This window comes from Chelonoidis abingdonii, chromosome 6 (genome assembly GCF_003597395.2).
Source record: "Chelonoidis abingdonii isolate Lonesome George chromosome 6, CheloAbing_2.0, whole genome shotgun sequence".
NCBI classification, from domain to species: Eukaryota; Metazoa; Chordata; order Testudines; family Testudinidae; genus Chelonoidis; species Chelonoidis abingdonii.
The window spans coordinates 18,558,921-18,584,687 of record NC_133774.1 but is presented as its reverse complement, the minus strand read 5'-3'; the positions used below and the strand labels follow the sequence as shown (position 1 = coordinate 18,584,687).

At 36.4% G+C, this 25,767-nt stretch overlaps 1 protein-coding gene across 1 annotated transcript in view; it reads right to left on the bottom strand.

Annotated features, from left to right (window-relative positions):
• Nucleotides 1-25,767, bottom strand: part of DCC (DCC netrin 1 receptor) — a 978,992-nt gene that overhangs the window by 499,499 nt on the left and 453,726 nt on the right. The window contains 2 exon segments of the mRNA XM_075066875.1: nt 17,647-17,783; nt 18,192-18,342. Of these exon segments, the coding sequence (XP_074922976.1) occupies nt 17,647-17,783; nt 18,192-18,342 (288 nt within the window).

The window sequence follows — 25,767 nt, the reverse complement described above, 5'->3', positions numbered from 1 at the left end:
CTTGCATTTCTTCTATACACAACATACACAGCAACAGTGACTTCCACATGGTATCCCATAATATAAAGAGACAATCTGAAAGGGTAGTTCAGTCTCCATGTAAATTCAGTTCTTGCATTTAGGCTTACATTACTGAAAGGAAAGGAGATCAATGCCAATTGTGGTTGTTAATTTTTGTAATGCAGACTTCGGTTCTCTGCAAAACCACAAAAATCATTTCACATATGGGCACCTGACACTATAGTTAGTAATAATGTTTATTTTCCACTAACCCCCTTAATTTTTAACTAAGGGAGATCATAGCTGAAGGTGAAAGATTAAAGATGAATGGTTCTATTTCTAATTATATGAGTAATTCACTCTCTTCTCTCTACTACTGCTAAAGCCACTTGATTTTTGTTTTAGGAAGACTTCTCACGGATTATACTCTAAAAAGAAATTCTAACCCTCTTGTTGTAAGGATGCTACATCTCTTCATTTTATCCCATTTTATCTCTGTGAATAATTTCTACATTTTTTTTTGCAGAATATTTTGATTTTTTGATGAAAATATTTGAAAGGAAAAATATGTGTATTTAATTTCTTATTGATATGTTTGGTTCCCTTTGAATTTTCATTTCATTTTGTTTTCTGAAAGCCAAAATTAAACAAATGTGTCATTTTGAAGTCTAAAAGGTCATTCTGTTTCATTTTGAGTTCTCTATTGTGAAAAAAATTAAAATGTTTGCCTAAATCAAATGTTTTGCGAAACACTTTAATTTTGATGAAACTACAATTTTCATTGAAAAAAATTCAAGCAGAATCACTTCAAATAGCTCTAAGCTGATACCAAATAACAACTGTAAAACAAAGAATTTGAGGCTGTTTTCCAACACAGTATTAGTGAGTTATAGCATGCCATGAGGAATATATACATTAATGAGAGATGAGAATTTCTCCATCTCGTTTCTATCTTCTAAATCCATTCAAAAATACATTGGAAGATCAAGCAAAAATTTGCCATATTAATTCAGAGGTCAGGGCAACTTTGCATGATATGATTAATTTATTTACTAAATAGAACAAAATAATTTGCCTTCATATACAGTATATGAAACTCTTGTGCACACTGTGCTGTGTTTTGTAGAGTTCGCACAGGATAAAGAAAGTCAAAAGAAAACTTGTATCTTTTCCACTCCCACAAAAAATATCCCACACTCTTTTGCATTAGGTACCATTTTTATGAAGCACAATACTGAATTAGATTTTTCATGATACCTTCACAGAGAAATAAATGTCCTTTTAAATATGGGCCCATATAACCAGAGTGAGGGAGCCAGGTTTTAGGATGAAAGAAGATTCTATGTGTGAAATTACTGTATCCAGCATTCACATTTTAAAAAAAAAATCCCTTTTATCCTCAGAGGCAAGAGGAGAGGACAAGTTCCACGGCTGCCCGGGGGGGGGGGGGCAAGTGGGGCAATTTGCCCCAGACCTCGGGCCCTGCAGGGGCCCCCATGAGAATATTGTATTCTATGGTATTGCAACTTTTTCTCATGGAAGGGGCCCCTGAAATTGCTTTGCCCCAGGCCCCCTGAATCCTTTGGGCGGCCTTGACAAGTTCCCCCTGTTAAACACTTGTTAATGAGTTACTGGTCAGGGATTGTTTAAACCATGAATTATCAGGAATATGCTCTTCATTTTAAGACAAGTTGTATAAAATTGTGCTGGAGTATACTGCAGAGACTGTAACACACTCACGTAGGAAAGAATGCTGCACTGAAGAATAGACCACATTTGTATGGAACATTTCAGATGACCCCTTTAGACAGAGGAGTAAATTTTCTATTCTGCCTCTTTCTACAGACATTATTTATGGGAAATTAGAAAATGTCAGAGAAAAATGGTTTGGGATAAACTTTTTTGGAGTGGCTGTGGGGAAAGAAGGGGTGAGAAAGCTTTTAAATCTGTAGGTTTTGCTACTGGACTGAATTGAAGAACAATTTCTGGTCTCCACATTCATTGCCATGTGGCGCTTAATTCATACGTGCTGAGATAAGCTACTTGCGATAAGACTCTATATTGGGAAGAAACGTAGGGAGTGAGGTAGATCCAAAAGGCAACCAATCTTAATATTCTGGTGCTTGGAGATTCCTGCCATTAAAAAAAGCAGATTTAAAAGATATTTTTATAGCCCACCCAAAATCTATGAATTGTGCAACATTTCTGGGAAAGCACCAATTTGACAAGAGTTTAATTCCAAGCTTCTGTTACACAACCAGAGAGGAATTTCAGCCAGTCACATTACAAGAATCTAACATTAATCCCTCCAGGGCTGGTTCTACCATTTTTGCTGCCTCAACCAAAAAAAAACACCCACTCGGACTGTGCAGCCCGAAGGGTGGACAGAATGCCGCCCCTTAGCATATGCTGCCCCAGGCACATGCTCCTCCACTGGTGCCTGGCCCTGAATCCCTCACAAACAGTACTAAAATCCTCAAAGACAGGTTTCTTGCCCTGAGCGGATAGATAGCTTAGTGGTTAGGATGCTAGTGTCACAAAGGTGTTGTAAGGACAAATTATTGAATTCAGTCTGGTAGCAAAAATTGCAGATTTAAAAGCTTTCCCCCACTCCCAACCATTCCAAAAAAAAATAAAAAATGAAAATGATTAGCTACCCATTCAGTTTAAAGTACATATTTATCAATTGCTAGTGTGCTGGCATAAACAGATGACTGAGAAAAACTGCCATGCTGCAAATAATTGTGAATTAAAGACTCTGACAATGAGACAAATAATATATTTGTAAAAATGTTAAAAATTAACATGGAGTGAACAAAGATGAATCTCAGCCTCAGGAACCAATAAAATCAAAAGCCATTTGCAAAATATTTGAAACTCTAATTCTAAAGGTACTATATGCAGTTCAACAGCACTTTGCAATCTAGTTTAATTATATGTAACACTTTGCTTTGTAAATATCAAAAATGTATGCACTATCAATAGACATACTTTTCAAATTCAGTGTTTCTAGATAATGGCCAAAATAGATACTTCAATTCACTCCCATGCTAAGTCACTCAAGTAGCAGTCTCAAAGATTGACTCTTTTTGAAACAATATATACACACATACCCCTAAATTAGTAAAATGTTCCCCTGTAACAACTAATGAACTATACATTTGTGGACTTTAACTACATTCAGGAAACCCTCACCAAAAGAGAAGCTGCCGCTGCAAAAATAATCAGGGATTTGACCACCAAAGTCATTAAAGAACCCAAGCTTATTTTCAGAAAAATGGACTTTTTGCTCCAACGTGACTAATAACATTTATAGTTTTGTGAAACTCATTAGACAACCCCAAATCACACGAGTTTCTTTACAAATTTGATTCCTAGCCCAATCTCATGACAAACTTTGCAAACAAACGTGAGCTACTTTAATTTCACAACAAAACCAGTGAATTGAGACAGTTTTGACAAGTTTGCTTTAAGTTCATTTGAATCTAAAGTTCAAAGTGAGCAAATCCACACAAACTGTGAACAAAGAGTTTTTCCTTTCATTGCTGTGCTTAACCTCTGAAATTGCAAACATGAGAAGATATCTAACTTGACTGCTTCTAAAATACAATAATAAATATATGGGATGAAACAAAGGAAATTAACCATTAGCTCTGAAACTGTTATGAGAAAAATAAGAGTTAGTGATATTAGGATCTTTTGGGTTTGGAGGTGGTTGTTTTTGTTTTCATTAAACCAGATGAAAGAAAGTCCAGCAAACTTCCTTGTCAAGTTGGCTAACAGGTAGCTACTACAAGCCATGAAAAAATGCTTTTACTAAAATTCATGAGCTCAGTATTGCATTCTCTAGAGTTCAAAGCATGCTGTGCATACTTGGGGTGGGTAGAACTCCCATAACTTTGAAGCAAACATTAATGTTGGAACAGAGAAATTCATAGAAGTTTTAGGCATATTGTATGGGGGGAACTGCAGGGAAGGAAAAAGAGCAGCAGTGAAAAGAGCAGTGAAAAAGAGAGAGGTTTGGTCAGATGAAAAACAAGTCAGAGAACAGATCCATTAGTATCTTCTGTCTATGGGAAAAGGGAGGGATTGGTTTGGACTCAACTGGATGATAGGGAGGAGGGGATAGATATGGAGTCAGATAGGGTTAGCAGTCAGAACAAGGAAGTGAACTAAAGTAAAAAGAACAGGTGAACTTTGTGGTTATGGGGAGAGGGCTTTTCAAAACCTGAACCAAGATTCACTCTTGGTTAGAGGGATGGTTGAAGGCTCTGAAAGGTTCTTGTGTACAAGCTTGTATGTCTATCCATACTTCATAGAGTTTGTAGTATGATTCTTAAAAAAAACCCTATCAAACAACCCAACTATGGGAGATGCATCCATTATTGCAGGAACACTGATAGTAAATAGGAACATGAAAACAATAAGTGTATATTGTCAGCACAAAATATACTGCATTTCTGGGACTGTGCACTCTTTTTTCTGGATATTTTAGAATGTTTAGACCTCATAAATAGTTGCATAATATATCTTTTTTCCCAGATGTCTCCTTTAGAGAAATGTATCTTGTTGCTTATAATTTAGAAATAATCTTGTGTTACTTCCCACCACTTTATCAAGACTATTTCCTCTCCCACTTAAAAAAAGAAAAAGAAAAAAAGAAAAAAAAAAAAAGAGTTCATTAAAAATTGCTCCACTCATTCTTCTCATCCTTTCAATGAAACCATCAGTGTAAAAATGATAATATTGGCAAGGGGGGAACCTTACTGCTGAAGGTTAAGATAACAGGAAGCTGCATGTGACTTTCCCTTCTATAGCCTAGCTGAAGTTCAGAGAGAGCAGGCATGCTGCAGTCTGTTCTAGCTAGAGTTGTCCGACTAGTCTGCTAATTTTCTCACTGAGTTTTAATATCTATGCATAAACAGCAGCTCTCTCCTTTATCTGAGAAAAAGAGACCTCATTTTATGATTTCTTCTTATAAATAAAAGATGGTTAAAACACTCTTGCTTAAGTCTAATTGGCCTACAGCTATGGTTTAATTAGATAAACTGAAATAAAATGTTGTTCACAAACCCCATGCCAGGCTTAACTAATATGCTTATAATAGACTTAAAAGGGAACCAGAAAGTAAATCCTAACTATATTGGTATTTCCCAGCTACATACAACTAAAGATATTTGGAGCATTCTAAAATGCTGCATATTTAAAAATTGGTTTCTGACTGATCAGACTGTGCTTTTTATTTTTTTTTAATGCAGGCAAACTCTCACTTCACTTCGGGATTGTTTTGAGCATTATGAAGACTAATTTGACAATATTAAAGCATGTATTGCTACTGCTTGTGCCATATGCAATCTGTGGATTAGATGACCTTCTGAGGTCCCTTCCAACCCTGATATTCTATGATTCTATGAATCTATGATAGAGAATTTCAGGGACTCCAGCAGCTTTCACAGCTTACACAGACCATTCTTACAAGGAATTTATACTGTAATATGTAATTATGGAAAAAGTCAAAGCAAGGATGGGTTACTGCTGACTGTATAATTATCATACATTTAAATACATTTACTAGGAAGATTTTTACTTTACTTTCCAGCTTCTATTTTAGGTGGGAGAAAAAAGTAGTGCACCTCATCCAAAAATCCACATTGATTTAGCAATCATTTGGGATTCATGTAGATTTACTTATGCGGTTTATATGAACAATGATGTATCCATCACATAGATACAATTAAGTATTCCCCTCAGGCATATCTGAAATATGTGCCTGAGCTTTTTTTTTTAAATTGAAGGTTAGCAGCTGTACTGATTTGTGTTAGACGTGCTCATTTTATGTGGACTACTGTATAATCCATATCTGATTGAGTGGAGCTCACCATTCACTTCACTTAGGATCTACTAAAACCATTAATCAAGCTGAGGTTCAATCACTCTTGTCGGAGGTTGAATCAAACTGGAACTTTAAGGCAATAGGGTAGAGACTGATCCAATGAACACTGTCAGGAATGTCAAGTTATAATAATGGAATAGTCAGGCGTTCCACAAAATCTTTTAAGTGTCATACTTCTCGTTTTCCTGTAGTCTATGAAACTGTACACACCAAATGTGGTGCTTTAGATGGTCCATTTCAGAGACAGAATTCCACATCCTAAAATTTTCCTCAACTAACAAAAAAACAACAATCAAACCCAATATATTATCAATTCGATTTTTTTCAAATGATAATAATGAAACTAGACAACATTTTACAGGTTTATAAATGTACCAGCCTAAGATATTTTTGTTAAGCTCTTTGCTGCCGAAAGTGCTCCTGAGCGCTTCAATAAATGTTCACCCAGAACTGTAGTGCAAAACACTTTGACAGAAACAAGAAACCACTTATCCCATTATGGTATATATTTATGCAGTCTTGAACTTATAGCTTAAAAGTCAAAAGATCATGCTCAGAAGCACTCAGCTACAAGTACTTCTGTCCATGCTGCTAAGTAACAAAACAAGATGGTGAAAATCCAACAGGAAATTTGAACATATTAAGGTCAAGGTATGAATCAGGAAAAAAACTCCTACCAGAAAAATGAGACAGCTGATCCATAGGAAAGCTTTGGGCTGAAAAAGGCCTACTTCTCTTAGGACTTCAGCACTATAATCACTCCTGGTTTTGTTTGTTTTTTTACAAGCTGTTTGGAGTGTCTCTGCGTGTGTGGCAGGGTGATCTGTCACTTTTACTCCACAAAACCAGTCAGCTTTATAGGGACAGTGCCCTTTCATTTTGTGTTTTCCTAGCGTGTCGTCTTCTATCTTTGGAATGTGCCTAGCACACCGGTGATGCTACCCCAAATAAATAAATAATCTGTTAACATTCATAATACATTAATGACGAGACAGTACTATGACACGGAGGTTTCTAGCTTTATTATCCAACAGTCAAAGAAGAAGGTGCTGGGTGATACAAACCCAGTACATGCAATGCAATTTTTAAGAGCCGTTCTCTGTGTATTTTTGAAATTACCTTTAAGGCTTAGAACTCTCAGGAAGGTTCAGTACCCAAATCTCAGTGTCTGAGTTCTTTTGAAAAGCTAGCCCTTATTCAGGTGTCTCAAGGGGAATGAACTCTTTCTAAAAATCAGCCCTGATGTGGGTACTGAGCACTTGAAAATATGACCCTAAGCTCTTTTGAAAATCTGGTCCCATAACCTCCTGTTATGGGGGGCTTGCTGTAATGGGAGTGTGGAATTCACTATAAGCAGAATGAAGATGTTTTCTTTCAAGATTTATTTATTTGTTGGGGGCTTTTTTTTTTTGGTTATTCAGTGAATCAGTTTGGCAGCAGTTGATGCCAATATCTCTTAAAAAAAGCAAAAACTAAACCAAATACACCCACTCTGTCAGTGTAAAATGAAAAGTAATTTCAATTTTCCTGAACTGATTTTTTGGGGGGGTGGGGGGGAAAGCGGGTTACAACTATATTTAATGAGTTTGCTTTTATGCAAAAATAAAAAAAATGTTACTTATTTCAGTCACAAATAGGGAATAGCAGCATAGATGTGGCAGGTACTGACTGGGTATAGAGAGATGAGTAGGGCACATACCGTACAATTCTGACATGTCTTTATTCAAGTCACCTAAGTAGTGTTTCACCATCTACACTGCTACATATATATATATATATATATACACACACACACACACACACACACACACACACCTTTTGCTGGAGTGCATGCAGAATACGTACTCTACACATTACCATAAGGTTAGACATAGCCTAAATTCCCATAAATTACACTCCTTTCCTCTGGGTTAGGAGAAATTTTAAAGGGCTATGAGTTTTCAAAGACACCTGTAGTGATTAATCTTCGAAACAATGAGACAGACAGACATTACTCTTCCCATATTAAAGCTGGAGAAAGTTAGGCACTTAGGGTCAAAGTTGTCTTGAATTACATCTGCTGGGAATCTGCCACAGTATTGTTCAGGGACTGATGTCTCAGGCATGATGAACTGTACATTCCGCTAATTTGCAGAGTCATTCAGAAAATGTAGGTCTTGCCAGTCCACAGCCTTAACCACAAAATTATCCTTCTTCTTTTGAAAAACAATAGGTATTTATAGTCTCACTGATAAGGTCTTGTCAATAATAATTCACCATAGGAAAACATAATCCAGTAATTTAAACCCATTTCCTGTAATTTGCCTCACAAGCAGAGTCTGTTTTGCCAACATGCAATGAATTGCAAGATCCAGGCTCAAATCATGAAATTGTTTTCTTTTCTGACCTTTTGAAGAACACAGAGGAGTGAGTTATAAATACCAGATTAATTACTGGAGGAAGAAAGAAAATTGGGGTGCCATTAAAACTGACGTTTTCTCCTGCACAATGTAGAATAGTGCTAGGACTGCCAAGAAGGCACAGAATCAACATATATAACACAGTGGTAACAATTAGTTTTAATTTATTAGGTAGTTTGCTAACAACTATACTGTGTTCTATTAGAATTTATTACATTTTATTCTCTTTTACCATGGATGTCAACACATGCTTTACCTACTCATAACTATTCTGAGTCAGAAGCAGCAACAATAAAACTTAGCAAAATCCATCATGCAGTCACAACCCTAAACTGGAGCAATGTAGAAGATCTTGGAGTTTAATGAATTGACATTTTGGCTTGATTTTCAAAAATGTGTCCTCAACCACAAGACCCGCGTCTGAGAGCAGACAACCATTTGTATGGGCAAATTAGTTATGAAACAGCATACAAACCAGTTTTGAAAATCAGTCTGAGTCAAGATGGTGTAGTTGCTAAGCAACAGCATTACATGAATGCAAGATTTTTGTTTGTTTGTATGTTCCTCTCTCCTGTTGCTTATTTCTCAGCAGGGGGGAGGGGAGAAGACAAATATTTAAATTGGAATTTAATAACTGTTTTTGCTTTTTAATTATACTACACTGAAAAATTGATGAATAATATTAGTGCTTCTGAAGAATGAGAGATTAAAATAAAAGAGAGAAGTGTACATCTGCATGCATAGTCAGGGACACCAGGGTGGTGAGCATGAGTGGGAGGGACAGCAAATGAAGCTATGTGCCTGCCGTGTTCGTACATGGCCCAATCCTGCCTCTAAAATAGTGGGGAAAGTCCACCTTGACTCTAGTGGTGTCAGAATAAGACCCTAAATTTTGACCCTCACGAGCCAAACATCAACGTACATCTCTACGGTGATATAATGCTGTCCTCGAGAGCCAAAAAATCTTATCACATTATAGGTGAAACCACGTTATATCAAATGTGCTTTGATCCATGGGAGTGCGCTGCTCCGCCCCCCTGGAGCACTGCTTTACCGCATTATATCAGAATTTGTATTATATCAGGTCACATTATATTGGGGTACAGGTGTAGTACCCAAAAAAAAAAAAAGTACAGTCTAACAGTCTACAGCTTAGTTTTCCAACAAGGACCTAAGGCATGGCCTTAAATATTAGATGAAGGTAACATTTTGAAGAACAATTAAGTAACTTAAGAACCTAAGGGAGAGATTTTCAAAGGCACAAGGAGCAGTTAGACTCCTTTCTCTCACAGAAAGTCATGTGGAGTTAGGCAGCCATTCTCCTTTTGTGCCTTTGAAAATCTCCCACTGTATCATTTTCAAAAGTGACTTAAGTGCCTAGGAATCTAACACCCATTGACTTTCAATTAGAATAAGGTTCCTAAGTGTCTAAAAGCCAGATTTACACAGGTATTTATGTGCCTAAAGATACAAATAGGTGCCTCGTAGGATTTACAGAAGATTAACTTTAAGCCTGAGAGAGTTAGGTGCCTAACCTTTTGAAAATCCCAATAGGTACCTATCTGCATCTTTAAGCACCTTTGTACACCAGCCCTGAGTCCCTTTTGAAAATGGCCCTTGGTTTCGTAAATCACTTAGTTGGTTCAGAAAATTTTACCCAAAGCCTAAAAAGTGATTATCTTTGACAGTGTCTCAAGCAGAACGCATAGGCAGCTGCACAATACAGATGCCATAAGTGGTTGACTAGAGCAGCAAAGCATCCAGTAACTGTTTGCATGGGTGACAGCAAGCTGCTGTGGCAGAGCAGTATGAATTGGCACTTGCTGGTTTGCCTATAACAGAGGAATCATTAGTGTAGCCCATAAGAGGGAAGTGTATAGGTGTCACTACAGAACATTGAGATATAAATGAAAACAGAGCATTCTAGTTACCAGTATAGTTGTTGTTCTGCAGGTTTGAGGACTTATGTGCAGTAGATCATTAAACTATCTATACAGAACAACAGATTACTAACTGGTATTGTGATAATCTGTCCTTTACGCAGAATAGATCTCACTTCTTATTATGCAGTACAGTTGAATCTTTTTATAAGGCTCAATCTGAGCAATTTCCATTCTGATTGTTATGGAGTATCTGACTGATCACTACAGCCAGATCTACAAAATGATGTATTTCCTAAATTAGAGAGTTATGCATAGAAGTAGCAAAGGCATCATGCCAATACTGATCTTCCTGTGCAGATGGATTCAAACAGGTTTTCCCATGGACTGATGCATTTCCATTGCCACAACAAAGATCTGGGGAAATCATCCTCAAATTCAGTGTCTCCAACAATTTCCCCTAGGTCATTTGAGAGAGCACCAACAACAAATAGCTCCTTCCTACATACATATTCCGCTGTGGGGTTGAACATGAATATGCATATTAGCAGAAACTGGCAACAAGCGGAGTTTTCTTTAAGCCTTTCTCATAAATAAGCAGCACAAAAGAGGTGTGGCCCGTACGTCTGTAAGATGCTAGCCGACAGATGTATTGACAAGGACTACATTTTCAGAGGTGTCTGAATGAGTTAGGGGCTCAGCTCCCACTGAAATTCAATGTAAATTAGGTGCCTATTCTTAGATTTCCAAACACCATCCAAGACATTCTTGATCTGGGTTCATTTTCAATTCATTCTTGTGAAAGCCCATTAAAGGCAAGACACTAGCATAATTTTCCATCATGCTGCTGCAGACCTAACTGCTCATATCTACACCAACAAGTTCAAGAAAGCAAGAAACATAGCAACAAAGAAAATGCTATACTGGATCAAGCAGTGCTCATCTTAATCCAGGATCCCATCTCTGACATTGACCAGTTTACAGCAGGTTCAGAGTAAAGCAAAGTAAAGTTATGGAACACCACTTCAAAAGAGAAAGTTTCTTCTATACTCTTCATTAGTTAGATGTTGATTAATGCGTGTAAACATACGGATTGATATCTCTACCAAAACTCTATTTTTAAAAACCTTGTTTATAACAACTCTGGATGTTTTCATTATCCATATAAAATGTCTGTTCTTTTTACAATCCTACTAAACTCTTGGTTTCAATGCTACCTTCAATATCTTCTATATTCTAGCAATAAAGTTTTCTTTCCTTGAGGCAAACTTGAACCAGAGACTCTAAGCAGACAAATCTTCATCACATCTCAGATTCCCTCCATTTCTCCCCACATTTCTGCTTTTCTCTCTCTTTTTATTTCTGTTTTTCACCAAAAGCAAAATTCACCTGGGATGCAAATCACAAGAAGGTCTATTCATGATCAAAACCTATCAGGTACTCAGATTTCTCCACCCTAGGTGATCTGTCTTGCATGCAGGCACCCAACTTATGGGGTAAGGTAAAACTTCCATCACAGCCTTAATAAAAACAGAGTCAACAAATATAACATATTCTGTATGACACAGTCTGCAATTTTCAATTACTTTAAAAAAATGTTAGCAAAGGACTTCATAAGATTTTACGATAAATACAGGATATATCCCCAATAGCATTGCTTTTCATAAAATTTTTAATACCTGCATCTAGATCAACATCATCACAATCCTTCCATTTTTTCCATAAGCATGATGCAACAGTGGATGGAGTGATTCCTAAGGACACATTACAGCCTCTCAATCAATTGCATAAAACTCATTCTGAACATTGTCCAAATGGGTGTTTATTGGATAGAAAATCACTGCTCCTGCGGAGCCCTTAAAGTCTATTGATCGCATAATATGTATTTTAAAAATTTTCTAAATAAGAGAAAACAAAAGATGAAAGGAACTATTGATCCATCCAGTTCCGCCCCTGTCTTTTGGAAGGACTAGCTGCATTTTATACACCACTGAAGTGCCAGCAGTCCTCATAGATTCATCCATTCTTTTTTATGTTTGTAGCTCTTGCTACTTCTTTGAGCATGGGCAGCCTATCCCATTCCCCAACACCACAATGCAAAATATGTTCCCAATGCCCAAGCTATACATTATTTTTACCTCATGTCAAATCTCAAACATATTTTTGATAGTTAATATTACTGTGAAAACACCCGGAAACAAAAGACATCAATGTAAAGCATACCCTTACAGTTTCAAAGTTCCATGGAATTTAACCACATAATTCCCATTAATGCCATCAAGAGAGAAATCCTAAAAAGAATGAAAAGAAAATGGACAATGCAGCATGATGAAACTGACAGATCTCTCAGCAGCATTCTTCGGTCTGAAAAGCTGGGGCATGGGGAAGCAAAAGAGGAGGGACTCTAATAACAGTAAGAGGAAATGACAGGGTGGATGAGTTATCCTCTTGTGTCCTTAGTTTGATTCTGCATTCATTTTGGATATATATAGAAGAAATGAAAAATAAAAAACCTGATATCTTATATTCTATTTTTGGACCTTAATCTTATAGTGATGGTAAAAATGACTTGAAGGGAGTTTTTACAGCCTTTTTGTGACTTGATGTATTTTTTGAGTGTGTTTTTTCGTTTTGTTTTGTTTTTTTAAGAATTGCCTGAGATAATCCATCCTGGAACAATCTTTTGGATTATCTGTTTCCTCTTTAGCTTTCCATCATATATATAAACATACAATGTTCCAGATAGAGAGAGAGATTCAGTTAGAGAATAAGTAAACAGCTTCAACTGTGTTTGATATTCAAAATAAAACAGCTGACTGAACAATCTACTTCAGCTAGCTGCTGTGGAGTTAGCTATTGGCCACACACAGAACATTCAAAGATATTAGCAGAACAGACTGATGTGGGATCCTTAACTCACTCTATCAAGCATAGCTAAAGAAGGACAGATCCTCAACTGGTGTAAATTGTTATACTCCAGCAACTTCAATGGAATTATTACAATTTCTACCAGTTGAGGATCCACATCAGAATGTTTCTGTGTCAGGGATTTAAGAACAGTGAATGATCTTTTACAATGTGGGAACTATTTTACCATTGATGTTTAGTAAGATGGTATATCCTTGGACATATTTTTCATATCCAAAGTAGACTGAATCAAGATTTGTGCCCAGTAGGATAAAGTTTAAAAGATGCTTCTGTAGCCTTAATATATAATTGTCTGGCTTTTGTTCCTAGGCATGTCAGACAATGTTTTTTCAACATAGGGCTTTTCCCCTAGCATTTTCTCTGTTCCTAAATTATTCACATGCAGGAACATGCTCCAGGCTTCCATCAGTCAGCATTTTTCATTCATTTGATCTGTGCACATATATTCTGGCAATGGATGTTGTGGAATGGAAATAAAACCAAACAAGAAAGATTGGATTGACCATCCTTTGCAATACTCACTACCTCTTGGTCTTGGCAAACTAAACTAGACTTGTTGGAAACCTCGCTCATAACACCACGGAGGCTCATCTTTCTTGCTGGAAAATAAAACCGATGCAAAAAACAGTTGATCCTAAAAATGCAGTCGTAAAAGGTGCTTGTTTCCCTGGCTGCAGTTTGCAAGCATTTTCTAAGTTGTCTCTTTATAGATTACATATAACTTGCTTTGTAAAAGCTAGGAACAACGTTTTTCTGTCAACACCACCTTTTGGACCCAGTCCTCTGCTTTTGTTGGCAGTCTCTCTAGTCAGTGACCTGAAACCATGCAAACTCAGTCTGCTGACCTAGCAGTGCTGTGAAACTATTCATTTCTGTATTGCTTCTCAAGGGACATTTACAGGATCTTTAAATCACAGAAAGAGAGAACAATGATTATGTTATGTACAGTAATCTCAACCCAATTAATAGTAGCTTTGAGATCCAAGTGCAATTTTATTATGAACCTGAAAATGTGTCACATTTATATGCAATTGTTTATCTGATGAAAAATCTTCTTTATCCTCAAAAGGCCATGTATACCTTCTTGGACTTGACAGGCACAATTCCAACTCTATGTTATTTGAAATCTGGCAGTCACATTATGTTTGCCATTGGAATTGATAGAATTTAGAGACTGTCAGGGATATGCATTCATTACAATCAATGCTTGCAAAAGTCAGTTTTGCAAAATTAAGCTCCAATCCAGCGACTGGATCTGGAAATCCTGACTCTTGCTCCAGCATAACACTGTGCTGAAATCAATGGGATTCCATGCAGAAATAAAGATCTTTGCTTGATCAGTGCTATAATCCAGTGCATCTCAGGCACTGGATTATAGCACTCTTCCCTCCAGAAATGGCAAAAGAGATTTTGTTCAAACTTTAAATTCACCTCCCAAAGACCAAACAGGAAAAATTCCAACCCCAAAAGATGAATGCTTCTGAAAACTTAAGAAGATCTAGAAAGAAGGAGCTATAAATGGACACTCATTAGCAAACCTAATGATAGCAGTCATCTTGCCAGTGATTGTCATCATTAAACATTTGTTTTTACTTAGCCTAGTCCTTTAAAATCATTGCCAAGCATGCAGCTGATTTATAAAGCGAGAAGGTAATATTTACTGGACTTTTAAACTTTCTACTGCACAAGACGACATGACTAACATCCTGCCAAAAAGGATTTGTACATGAAATATTCAAAGTTCAAAATTTAGCAACAAATATTATTTAGCCTTTCCAGCAACTTCATTCCTCTCCGCATTTTCAGCATTATGGCCAGTACAGGTGAGGGGTTGTTTTAAGATCCACAAAAGAAATGATACATAGGATCTTCCCAGTGAAAGACATTCGTTTTCCTGTCAGATAGTCTTTTGATCTTTTAAATAATGAAGCTATCGCTATCATGTGATGCAACTAACTTTGATGTAGTATTGGCCCACTCACGTAGCCTTCAGGAAAGATTTAATTATTGGAGTGTTTAATTTTTTAGCTGACACATGTAAAATGCTTTGCCTGCCCTTCTCTCCAGAACATACTCTCACACAAACTGTGTGAAAGCAATTATCTTTCTAATAAACAATGGATGCTTTACAACTAAATATGCATTTGCAATTCACAGTTTTTGTTTGATAAATAACCGCAATTTTTTTTTTAAGAAAATATACAGATTTATACCCTACCAATAGGAAATAAATTAGGCTAATAATATGAGCAACTCCAGTAAACTTCTCAGAGAGTTTCCTACTTATGGAGATGAATTTAACAAATATACATGTCCAATTTTTATGAAAATAAGGATATATGGGGATTTCTATTGCCCTCCATTAATAGGTGTGTAGTTTTTGTTGGATCTTTTACATATTCACTATAGCAATACAAACATAATACCTGTTGCTAAGCAATTTGATACATGGTGTTAATTTAAATCTGCCACTCTACATGCTTATGAAAATAAATGACCAAACTTTTAAAGGTTATCAAAATTGTAGCTCCAAAACTTACACCCATATTTCATTAGCTTATGTGACTAGACACTTATGCAAAAAAACCACACCCACTTTACTTAGTATATACAATTGATTTGTTTTGCATGCACAATGTTTGTATTATGTATTTTTATTACTCATTTTGCATGCACGTGCATGTTTCTTTGTCAGATTTAGATTTCATTTTCATTGTGTCAGTGATTGTGCTATCCTTTATGTTGGTACAGTCCCAATGAAACTGTGGTGCTCAATAAGTAACAAGTGCCACCTTTTGAAACCTCTCTTCTGCCATTCGTATATGACCATTGTCACTGAAGTATCTGAATCCAAGTTTATCCCCAAAATTGTATTACACTCCGTTACACATATCTCTCTGTATAAGCATGAAAATAAATACAAATTTCAATACAATGCATTTTTAGCATAACATTATTATATATTTATATAGAGTCATAGTCAAGCCATAGTTAAGTGCATTACAGAGAATAAAGATATGGGGTGAGATTTTCAAGTCCTGAAAGAATTTGGATGTGAAATTTCTATTAATTTTCATGGAAACTGGATAGCCAAATCCTCTACAGAGCATTGAAATTTCAGCCTTGGTCCTATAGTCTACTATATGCAAGAAAAAAAAATAAGATTCACATAATCAATAGGTGTTTCTCAATCCCCAAATAGCTGCAGTTCTGCATAATTTCATTGTTGGTTTCCAATGAGCATCTTTCAGCAAAGCTAAATAAGCATTTTATCCCAGAAGTTATCTTCCATTTCTGCATTTGATTCTTTGCAGATTGGAAACGTAGGTTTACAATAAATAGTTAAAGTGAACTTTTGCAATTATAAAATCATTTTAATTTTTAAAATGTAGCCAATAAAACATTGTATTGTATTAATGTACCTAAAGCAATAGAATGAAAGTTTCCATCATGTGTAATTACTATAATGTTGCATTATGACTTGATAAAAGGATATTGTTATATAAGCATTGAATATCCTATAATCCAACTTGGGGCTCTGTTCTCTAATGGAAGTATTTTTATGCATAAGCTTTAAAACCAGAATGCAAAATGAACAGCACATTGAAATTATGCTATTGTTTCACAAAGTATTATCTATGTAGTTTCTTAAATCTTATTGAATAATTCTAATGTAGCTTGGTATTGTTCGATTAAAAAAAACCACCTCTCAGAATTTAATATAATTATGGTTCTATTAAAATTTGACACAATAGGGAAAAAAAGCCTGTTTCAAAATGTCTAAGACATCTTTCCTCATGTTTGTCAGGCAACATATTTTGTTAGTTAGCCAGTAAACCTACCATCTGAAACAAAAGAGAAAACATTTTTATGTAGAAGGTAACATCAGGGTGACCAGATGTCCTGATTTTATAGGGACAGTCCTGATATTTGGGCGGTTTTCTTATATTGACCTATTACACCTCACTCCCTATCCCAATTTTTCACACTTTCTATCTGGTCACCCTAGGTACCACAGGAAATCCTCACTGCATCATTGCTTATTCATGGTTTCCACTAAAAGCAAGAACATAGGCACATAATATGTGATGCTAAAGCAAGGCCATGGAGTTATAAGATAAGCAGAAAACAGTAAAACAATTTCAGTAAGCAATACTATAGTTATGCACAACTTGCTAAAATAAGATTGCAGATCACCATTGTATCCATGTGTGGTGCCATACACAAGAAAAAACAGTTAACGGAATTGGGCAAGTTGGGATTTGACACCAACAAATATTCTACTAGAAATTAGATTATAAACCAGAGCTATTGTAAGAAGCTTTACTCTGCTGGTAGATGTTCTTCCATGAGGTATATTGATTATGTGTGTATACCGCTGTCGGTCAGTGAAAATCCTGTTCAAAGTAAGGTGGGAACCCCACCAGTTTACAGATAAGTACCTGGAGACCGGCAGAGGAAGGAGTTATATAAACGCTAATGATCATCAACATTCTTGGAAAAGCAAAGGACTCCTCTTGCACAGAGTCTGGAAATCTGTACTCACCCATAACTGTGAGCTCTGCAGAGGCACTACTGTTCTCATTCTTGTAGCTGACAATGCAAGTGTACGTCCCAGAATCGTCATCAGTCACATTAGAAATAAGTAAGTTACTGCCAGCCAGTAATGAATATTTTTTGGATCTGTAACATTGACAAAAAAAAAATCCATGTTCACATTCATCTCCAATGAAAAGTACTCAAGATTTAAGATACTCCATAGAACCTTCTGAACTGGCTAGCTCTGATCTTATAATGTTGTTATTAAATGTGATAATTAACTTTTGGATGCTGCTCTACCTGATTTAAATACCTTTTCATAAAAGAAGACATTTATGGCCAAATTCTACCCTCAGATGTGCATGCACATCTGCAAATGAAGAAAACAGGAGTTTCATGCGCACATCCAGTCTTATTATTACTTAGAATGAAAACTTGATCTCCTCCAAGCTGAACCAAACTGACAACACTTAAAATGGTAGTTAATGTTTTACCCGTACTTCACTCTGGGAAATGAACTTTCATTACATAACAGACACGTGTATGAAATACCTGACTGGAATAATTTCATCTCCTCGCATCCATGTGAAAGTGGGTATGGGAAACCCAGAAACACAACACTCAAGAACAGCATCTCTTCCCTCAAGGGCTACCACATTTGACGGTCTCTGCAGGAAAAATTGCTGTCTGTGCAAACCTGGATCTATGAAGGAAAAAGAGAGTGTTATCATAAAATGCTCTTTGTGTTCAGAACATGGAATCAAAACAGCCTATCAATAATGAACCTAGGGAATTCAGGTCTTCAAGTCTTATCTCTGAAGAGGAAAAAAAAAACGGTAATAAAGAATTATAGAAAGGGCTATGAAATGGAGATCTGATGGAGCTGTTTGTGGATGGAAGCCAGTGCAGCTGTTTGATTCTGGGGTGATGCTATCTTTTTGAATAGCTGTAGAAGCATTCTTTAGAGACTGGAGTCAAAGCTGAGTCTTGGGAAGTCCACAGAAAAAGTTGCACTTGAGGCAAAAAGAGACAAAGGCATGTATAAGGATGTCAGAAAAGGTGGAGTCAAGGTAGTCATGGTATCTTGAAAGTGGTGGTAATCAGATTTACAAATATGAGAGGTGAGAGAGAGGAAAAGGGAAGCTCCAGTAAATCTCGGAAGTCATCGACATTATGAACCATGTACAGAAACGGAAAGTGTGAGCTGAGAAGGAAGCTAGGAGAAAGGGTAGTATTCTAAAAGCTCCTTTGGCTCAAATTTACTGGGGGGATGTTGAGACACAGCTTCAAATTTAGTTGGTAGTATGGCAGCCAAAAAATAGACAGAAAGGGTGACCAGGAAAGAGTCAAAGTGAAAAGTTTGGACAAAGGCAGACAGATATCCCTATATTTGTTTACTGTATATATATATATATATATATAATAGCAAGCATCAAGAAGTTTAACTAAGATAGCACTTTAGTTTACAGGACAGATAAAACACTTGAGAACAGAACTGTGGAAATTCCTGATATGCCATGGGGATGAGATGTCTTAAGGCTGTTCCAGCTCTATTTAAAATGATTTCTGAATACACACATGCACACACCACACACTGTAACTACCATTACATATACTTCCATATCACCTGACATGGACACCTGCAAATCTCACTTAAGTTAGCAAGAAGCCATAGTACTTAGCATCTCTCAGGATCAGGTCCAAAGGAATGGCTCTGTTTTACCAAAGATATAGCTAGAAATTTTATTTATTTGTATGCACTGGATGATCTGTTGCTCCATGTCTACTGTATACCCAGCCTTCCAAGGTACACATGCCATGCCCAACCACAAGTTAGTAGACACAGGACAGGATTTACTTTGTGAAATTCTATGAGCTGCATTATGCTGGAAGTTGGATTAGATGATCAAAATGGCCTATAAGATCACTACCTTAGAAGGCGTAACAAATATACAGTAGCTATACAGAAGTAAAAGTCGACATGCTGCTTTAAAAAGGCCAATTTTCCAAAGCTAAAAACAATTGTGAACAGAATTCAATAAGAGACAATATTTGAACATAAAAATGTGAATGCCATTTAGGAATTGTGACTAAATAATGCCATTTATTAGATGCTCAGAAAACCCCACTATTCTGCTACCATGAAAGAAGGTTTCTTTGGTTAAAAAAGTCCTGATTAAGAGGGGAGATAAAGGCAGCAATAAAAACTAATATACAGAAAACAAATTAAAAGGCGAGGAAGCTGATAGCAATGAATACAAACTAGAAGCTAGGAAATGCAAAAACGAGCCCAAAGGTATCAGTGATTTTTTTTTTTCCAGTCAGTTAGGTTAAGGGCAATAAGAAATAATTCTTTAAATAGATCAAGAATAAATTAAAGCCCAGTACTATTACAGGTCCAAATAACACCCAAGGATGATAAAATTATGCATCATGATGCAGAAAAGGCAGAAGTATTCAATACATATTTCTCTTATATATTTTGAAAGAAGCTGTTTAATATATTCCTATATTACAGTGATAATTAAATATATTTTATTCCATCAGAATCTAGGGGCAATGTTAAATTTAATAATGGCTATTTAACTTCTTGTTTAGCCATTCTTAAAAAAATGTTTCCAGATAACAGCATCCTCCTTTTTCAGATCAAGACATTATTAACTGCATTTTCTAAGATCAAGACATATATTAAACTGGAGGTAATTAATGAAGCAAGGACAGTTGTTTTTAAGTGTAAAAAAATAAAAAACAACAGTGAAAATTTTAATGATTCTGTTAAAAAAAAAAAAAAAAAACAGTGAAATTTTATGATCTGTTATTTCTTGGGCTGTCAAGCAATTAAAAAAAATTATTATGATTTACTGCACGATTAATCACGCTGTTAAACAATTATAGAAAACCATTTATTTAAATATTTTGGATGTTTTCTACATTTTCAAATATTTTTATTTCATTTACAATAGAGAATATGAAGTGTACACTGCTCACTTTATATTTATATTTTATTACAAATATTTGCATTGTAAAAAACCCAAAAGAAATAGTATTTTTCAATTCACGTAATACAAATACTGAAATGCAATCTCTTTACCATGAAAGTTGAACTTACTAATATAGAATTATGTGCAAAAAATAACTTCATTAAAAAATAAAACCATGTAAAACCTTATAGCCTAGAAAGTCCACTCAGTTCTTCTTGTACAGCCAATCACTCAGACAAACAAGTTTGTTTACATTGCAGGAGATAATGCTTCCCACTTCTTGTTTACAATGTCAACTGAAAGTGAGACCAAGTGTTTGTATGGCACTGTTATAGCCAGCATCACTAAAGATGCTAAAGATTCCTATGTCCCTTCATGCTTCACCCACCATTCCAAGGAAATACATCCATGCTGATGATGAGTTCTTCTAGATAATGATCCAAAGCAGTGTGGACTGATGCATGTTCATTTTCATAGGCATGCACAGCACATTTCATTAGGGAGTGCACCGAGGGATCCCCGCCCTAGCCCCACCCCCACCCTGTTCTAGCCCATCCCGCCCCCATCCACCCCTCCTACAAATGCAAGTATTTGTAATAAAAATAATATAAAATGAGCATCGTACACTTGTAGTCTATGTTGTAATTAAATCAAAACATTTGAAAATGTAGGAAATCATCCAAAACTATTTAATACATTTCAGTTGGTATTCTATTGTTTAACTGTGTGGTTAAAACTGTGATTAATCACAATTAAAATTTTAAATCACAATTAATTTTTTGAGTTAATTGCGTTAGTTAACTGCGATTAATCGACAGCCCTAGTTATTTCACCTATTTCTCTATTGCTTCAATTTTGCCTGGCCAAATTTTTGATATAATTGAAGTGTATCAGAAACACATACTTTAATGGAAACCCTACTAAAAAGGATACAGCTAGATTAGTGACTTTTTAAATTTGAAAATGCTTATCATCTGAATGTGAAATTGCCAAATTTCATCTTAATCTGAAATGTATTCCACCTTTCTTTGATGATAACTTCAAATCATATCTTAAACTATTTAGATGAAATATTTAAATAGACACAAAAATCTAGGTTGCAAGGAAACCTATTTATTTTTTCAAATCTTCCTTAGACCAGAATTTTAAAACAGGAGGCTTGATGCTTGAGCACCTTTGCCCACCTGTATTAGCACATGTAAACAACGTGATTGTGTGGGCAAATGGCAACCAGCACTGGCAATCACGCAGTTTCTCAGTACACATGTGTATAATACCGTTGCATAATCATGCTTCTGCTTTTTTTTTTCCCTCCAAAATTTGCTCTTTACATTCATCCAAGCCTCATTTGTCTGACTTTCCTCACCCTCTGACCATCTATTTCCTAGCAGGACTGCTTTTTTTTTTTAAATCTTCAGTAGTTTCTAAATTTGCAGTTTGGTGCTTTAGACTCAGCCCAGCTGCCTCTCTCTCTCTGCCACCTAGCTGCTTCAACTTATTAATGCATAAATTGCCTAGCACAAGGAGGAGGTACTATGCTGTATGGTAACAAATACCTTCAATATACTGCCCCATTAAGACCTTACAAGTGCAAGGCCAGAGCTCTATCTGAACTTTTCTTTCCTGCTTAGCCACAGAAATGCTAGTTGAAAAGGCAGCATTGTCTACACATCAGTATTTCATTTGGAAGTCCACTTCAAAAGCAGATACAAATTATAAATGAGTTATTCTTGAAACATCAGCAGAATTGAATGAAAGCTCTACCTGAGTCAGGGAGTGCAGGGCACGGTCAGAGACTGTAGCAGTATGGTACATAAAGATCTTAATAGAAAATCAGTTACAAAAAGGAAGGATGAGGAAATCACCTGCAATTTTCTGAAAAGCAAAGTGAAGAATAGAATCTCTGGTCTCAAATCCCTGAAGTCTACTTAGAAATGGTAGGAACTCCTGCACAAGGTGCTGAGGGCCTCCTGGAAGTTGATGACTGTGCTCTCATCTCCCATATAAGTCATTAAGACTCGAATGTGTTCAATGTTTCCCCAAAGGTGATCAGCACTTCACAGAATCAGGACCTTAGCCCTTCCTTATGCCAGCAGTATAAAGGCTATAATAAATTTTAGGATAAGAGGGATACATTTTGTTAATTGCTGAGCAAATTGGACATTTTGGGTATTGAATGCTAGTCCCACCATCGATATTTGGAAATAGGATTTGATCTGCTATCTCAGGGTAGCAAAGAGTCCTGTGGCACCTTATAGACTAACAGACGTATTGAAGCATGAGCTTTCGTGGGTGAATACCCACTTCGTCGGATGCTTGTATCTCAGGGTATCAAACCTGACATTTAAACCCAAAAAACAACTGCTGGTTAACTGGAATGTGAAAAGGAATGTCAACTTTAACTTAAAAGAATGCAACTACAGGCTTCTGAAAATAACACTCATCAGGGTGTTATACAAACTTTTTCTGTGCCATGAGAAGTACAGCTTTTAGCACACACTGATTACTTCACAATTCGCATATTTATTACTGTTACTTTTTGGTTTTTATGTTTGATTGGGCAGATCCTCAGCTGATATAAAAGGTTCAATGAAGTCAGAGGAACTACGTCAATTTCACCAGGTGAGATTATGGTCCAATGTGATTTTATTAGTGATATTTAGTGAAAAAAAATTGATTATGAAAGTATACTGGATGATATTTTTGCTTAGCCAGAAGGAGGTAAAATAGCAATACAAATATTACAAATTCATTTCCTGTATTTTTGCCCAATCTGTATGCAATTTGTCACTTGTACTTGCCATATTCACACTATATATGAAGAGAGAAGAAAAAAGGTAAGAAGAAGAAAAGACTGTCATAGTAAAAGAAATAGAAACTAAATACTGTCAAGTATCAGAGGGGTAGCCGTGTTAGTCTGGATCTGTAAAAGCAGCAGAGAATCCTGTGGCACCTTATAGACTAACAGACGTTTTGGAGCGTGAGCTTTCGTGGGTGAATACCCACTTCTTCAGACGCAGGCTGCCCTCCAAAACGTCTGTTAGTCTATAAGGTGCCACAGGATTCTCTGCTGCTTTTACAAACTAAATACTGTACTAACACTCAAGTATGCCTAAAGGAGAAGGGAAGTGGTCAAAAAATAAATCACCCTGCCCCTTCAGCATCCTTCACAGACATTGTACACAAGGATCATGAGAGCCTAGTATGGACAACCCATAGCCCTGTTCTGCCCCAACCAGTTAGTAGAGCTGGGATAGCATTAAAAGGGGGTCATTCAGGCCCATGCTGTCCCAGTGCATGTGAACGTTTATGCTCCACTGGAGTATCTGCATGCTCACCCAGTTCAGAGGGAGTGCACACTGAACCCTGGCAAATATTATGGCAGGGAGCAATTAGGCATGATCTATCAGTGAATCTGGAGGCCCCAGGCTTAAACACCAACAGCTTGATTCTGTCCTTACATAAGAATGCCCATACAGGCCAATGGTCCATCTTGCCCTATATACTGTCTTTGACAGAGGTCAATGCCAAATGCTTCAGAGGGAACAAACAGAACAGGGCAATTATTGAGTGATCTATCCTGTCATCCAATCCCAGCTTCTGGCAAATGGAGGTTTAGATATACCCAAAGGAGAGGGTAGCATCTTGGCTAATAGCCATTGATAGACCTATCCTCCATGGATTTATCCAATTCTTTTTTGAACCCAGTTACACTTTTGGCCTTCACAACATCCCCTTGCAATGAGTTCCACAGGTTGATTGTGCGTCGTGTGAACAAGTACTTCCTTTGGTTTGTTCTAAACCTGCTGCCAATTCATTTCATTGAGTGACCCTTGGTTCTTGTGTTATGTGAAGGGGTAAATAACACTTCCTTATTCACTTCCCCAGACTGGTCATGATTTTATAGACTTTTATCATATCTCCCCTTAGTGGTCTCTCTATTCCAAGCCGAAAAGTCCCAGTCATCTTTAATCTTTCCTCAAATGGAAGCTGTTCCAAAACCTTAATCATTTTTGTAGCCCTTCTCTGTACATTTTCCAATTCTAATATATCTTTTTTGAGATGGGGCAACTAGAATTGCACAAAATATTCAATTTGTACTCATACCAGAGATTTATATAATATTTATATTTACTGTCATACTATCTATCAATTTCCTAACAGTTCCTAAGTTTTTGTTAGCTTTTTTGACTGACATTGCACATTGAGCAAGTGTTTTCAGAGAACTATCTACAATGACTCCAAGATCTCTTTCCTGAGTGGTAACGGCTAATTTAGACCCCCATCATTTTAAATGTATAGCTTCGATTACGTATTCAAATGTACATTATTTTGCATTTATCAACATTGAATTTCATCTGCCATTTTGTTGCCCAGTCACTCAGTTTTGTGAGATTCCATTATAACTCCTCACAGTCTGCTTTGGACTTAGTTATTCTAAGTAATTTTGTATCATCTGTAAATTTTGCCATCTCACTGTTGACCCCTTTTTCAGTATCTTTTATGAATACGTTGAATATAACTGGTCCTAGTACAGATCCCTGGGGGACACCACTATTTACCTCTCTCCATTCTGAAAACTGACCATTTATTCCTATCCTTTGTTTCCTGTCTTTTAACCAGTTACTGATCCATAAGAGGACCTTCCCTCTTATCCCATAACTGCTTACTTTGCTTAAGAGCCTTTGGTGAGGGACCTTGTCAAAGGCTTTCTAAAAAGTCCAAGTACATTATATCCACTGGATCATCCTTGTCCACATGCTCGTTGACCTCCTCAAAGAATTCTGCTAGATTAGTGAGGCATGATTTCCCTTTAGAAAAGCCCTGTGGACTCTCCCCCAACATATTCCGTTCATCTATGTGCCTGATAATTCTATTCTTTAATATTATTTAAACTAATTTGCCTAGTACTGAAGATAGGCTTACTGACATGTGCTTGCCAGAATCACCTCTGGAGCCTTTTTAAAAAATTCACATCATATTAGCTACTCTTCAATCAGCTGGTACAGAAACTGATTTAAGTGAAACCACAGGTAGTAGTTTTGCAATTTCATATTGCAGTTCCTTCAAAACTCTTGGGTGAAAACCATCTGGTCCTGCTGACTTATTACTGTTATTACTGTTTAATTTATCAATTGCTTCTAAAA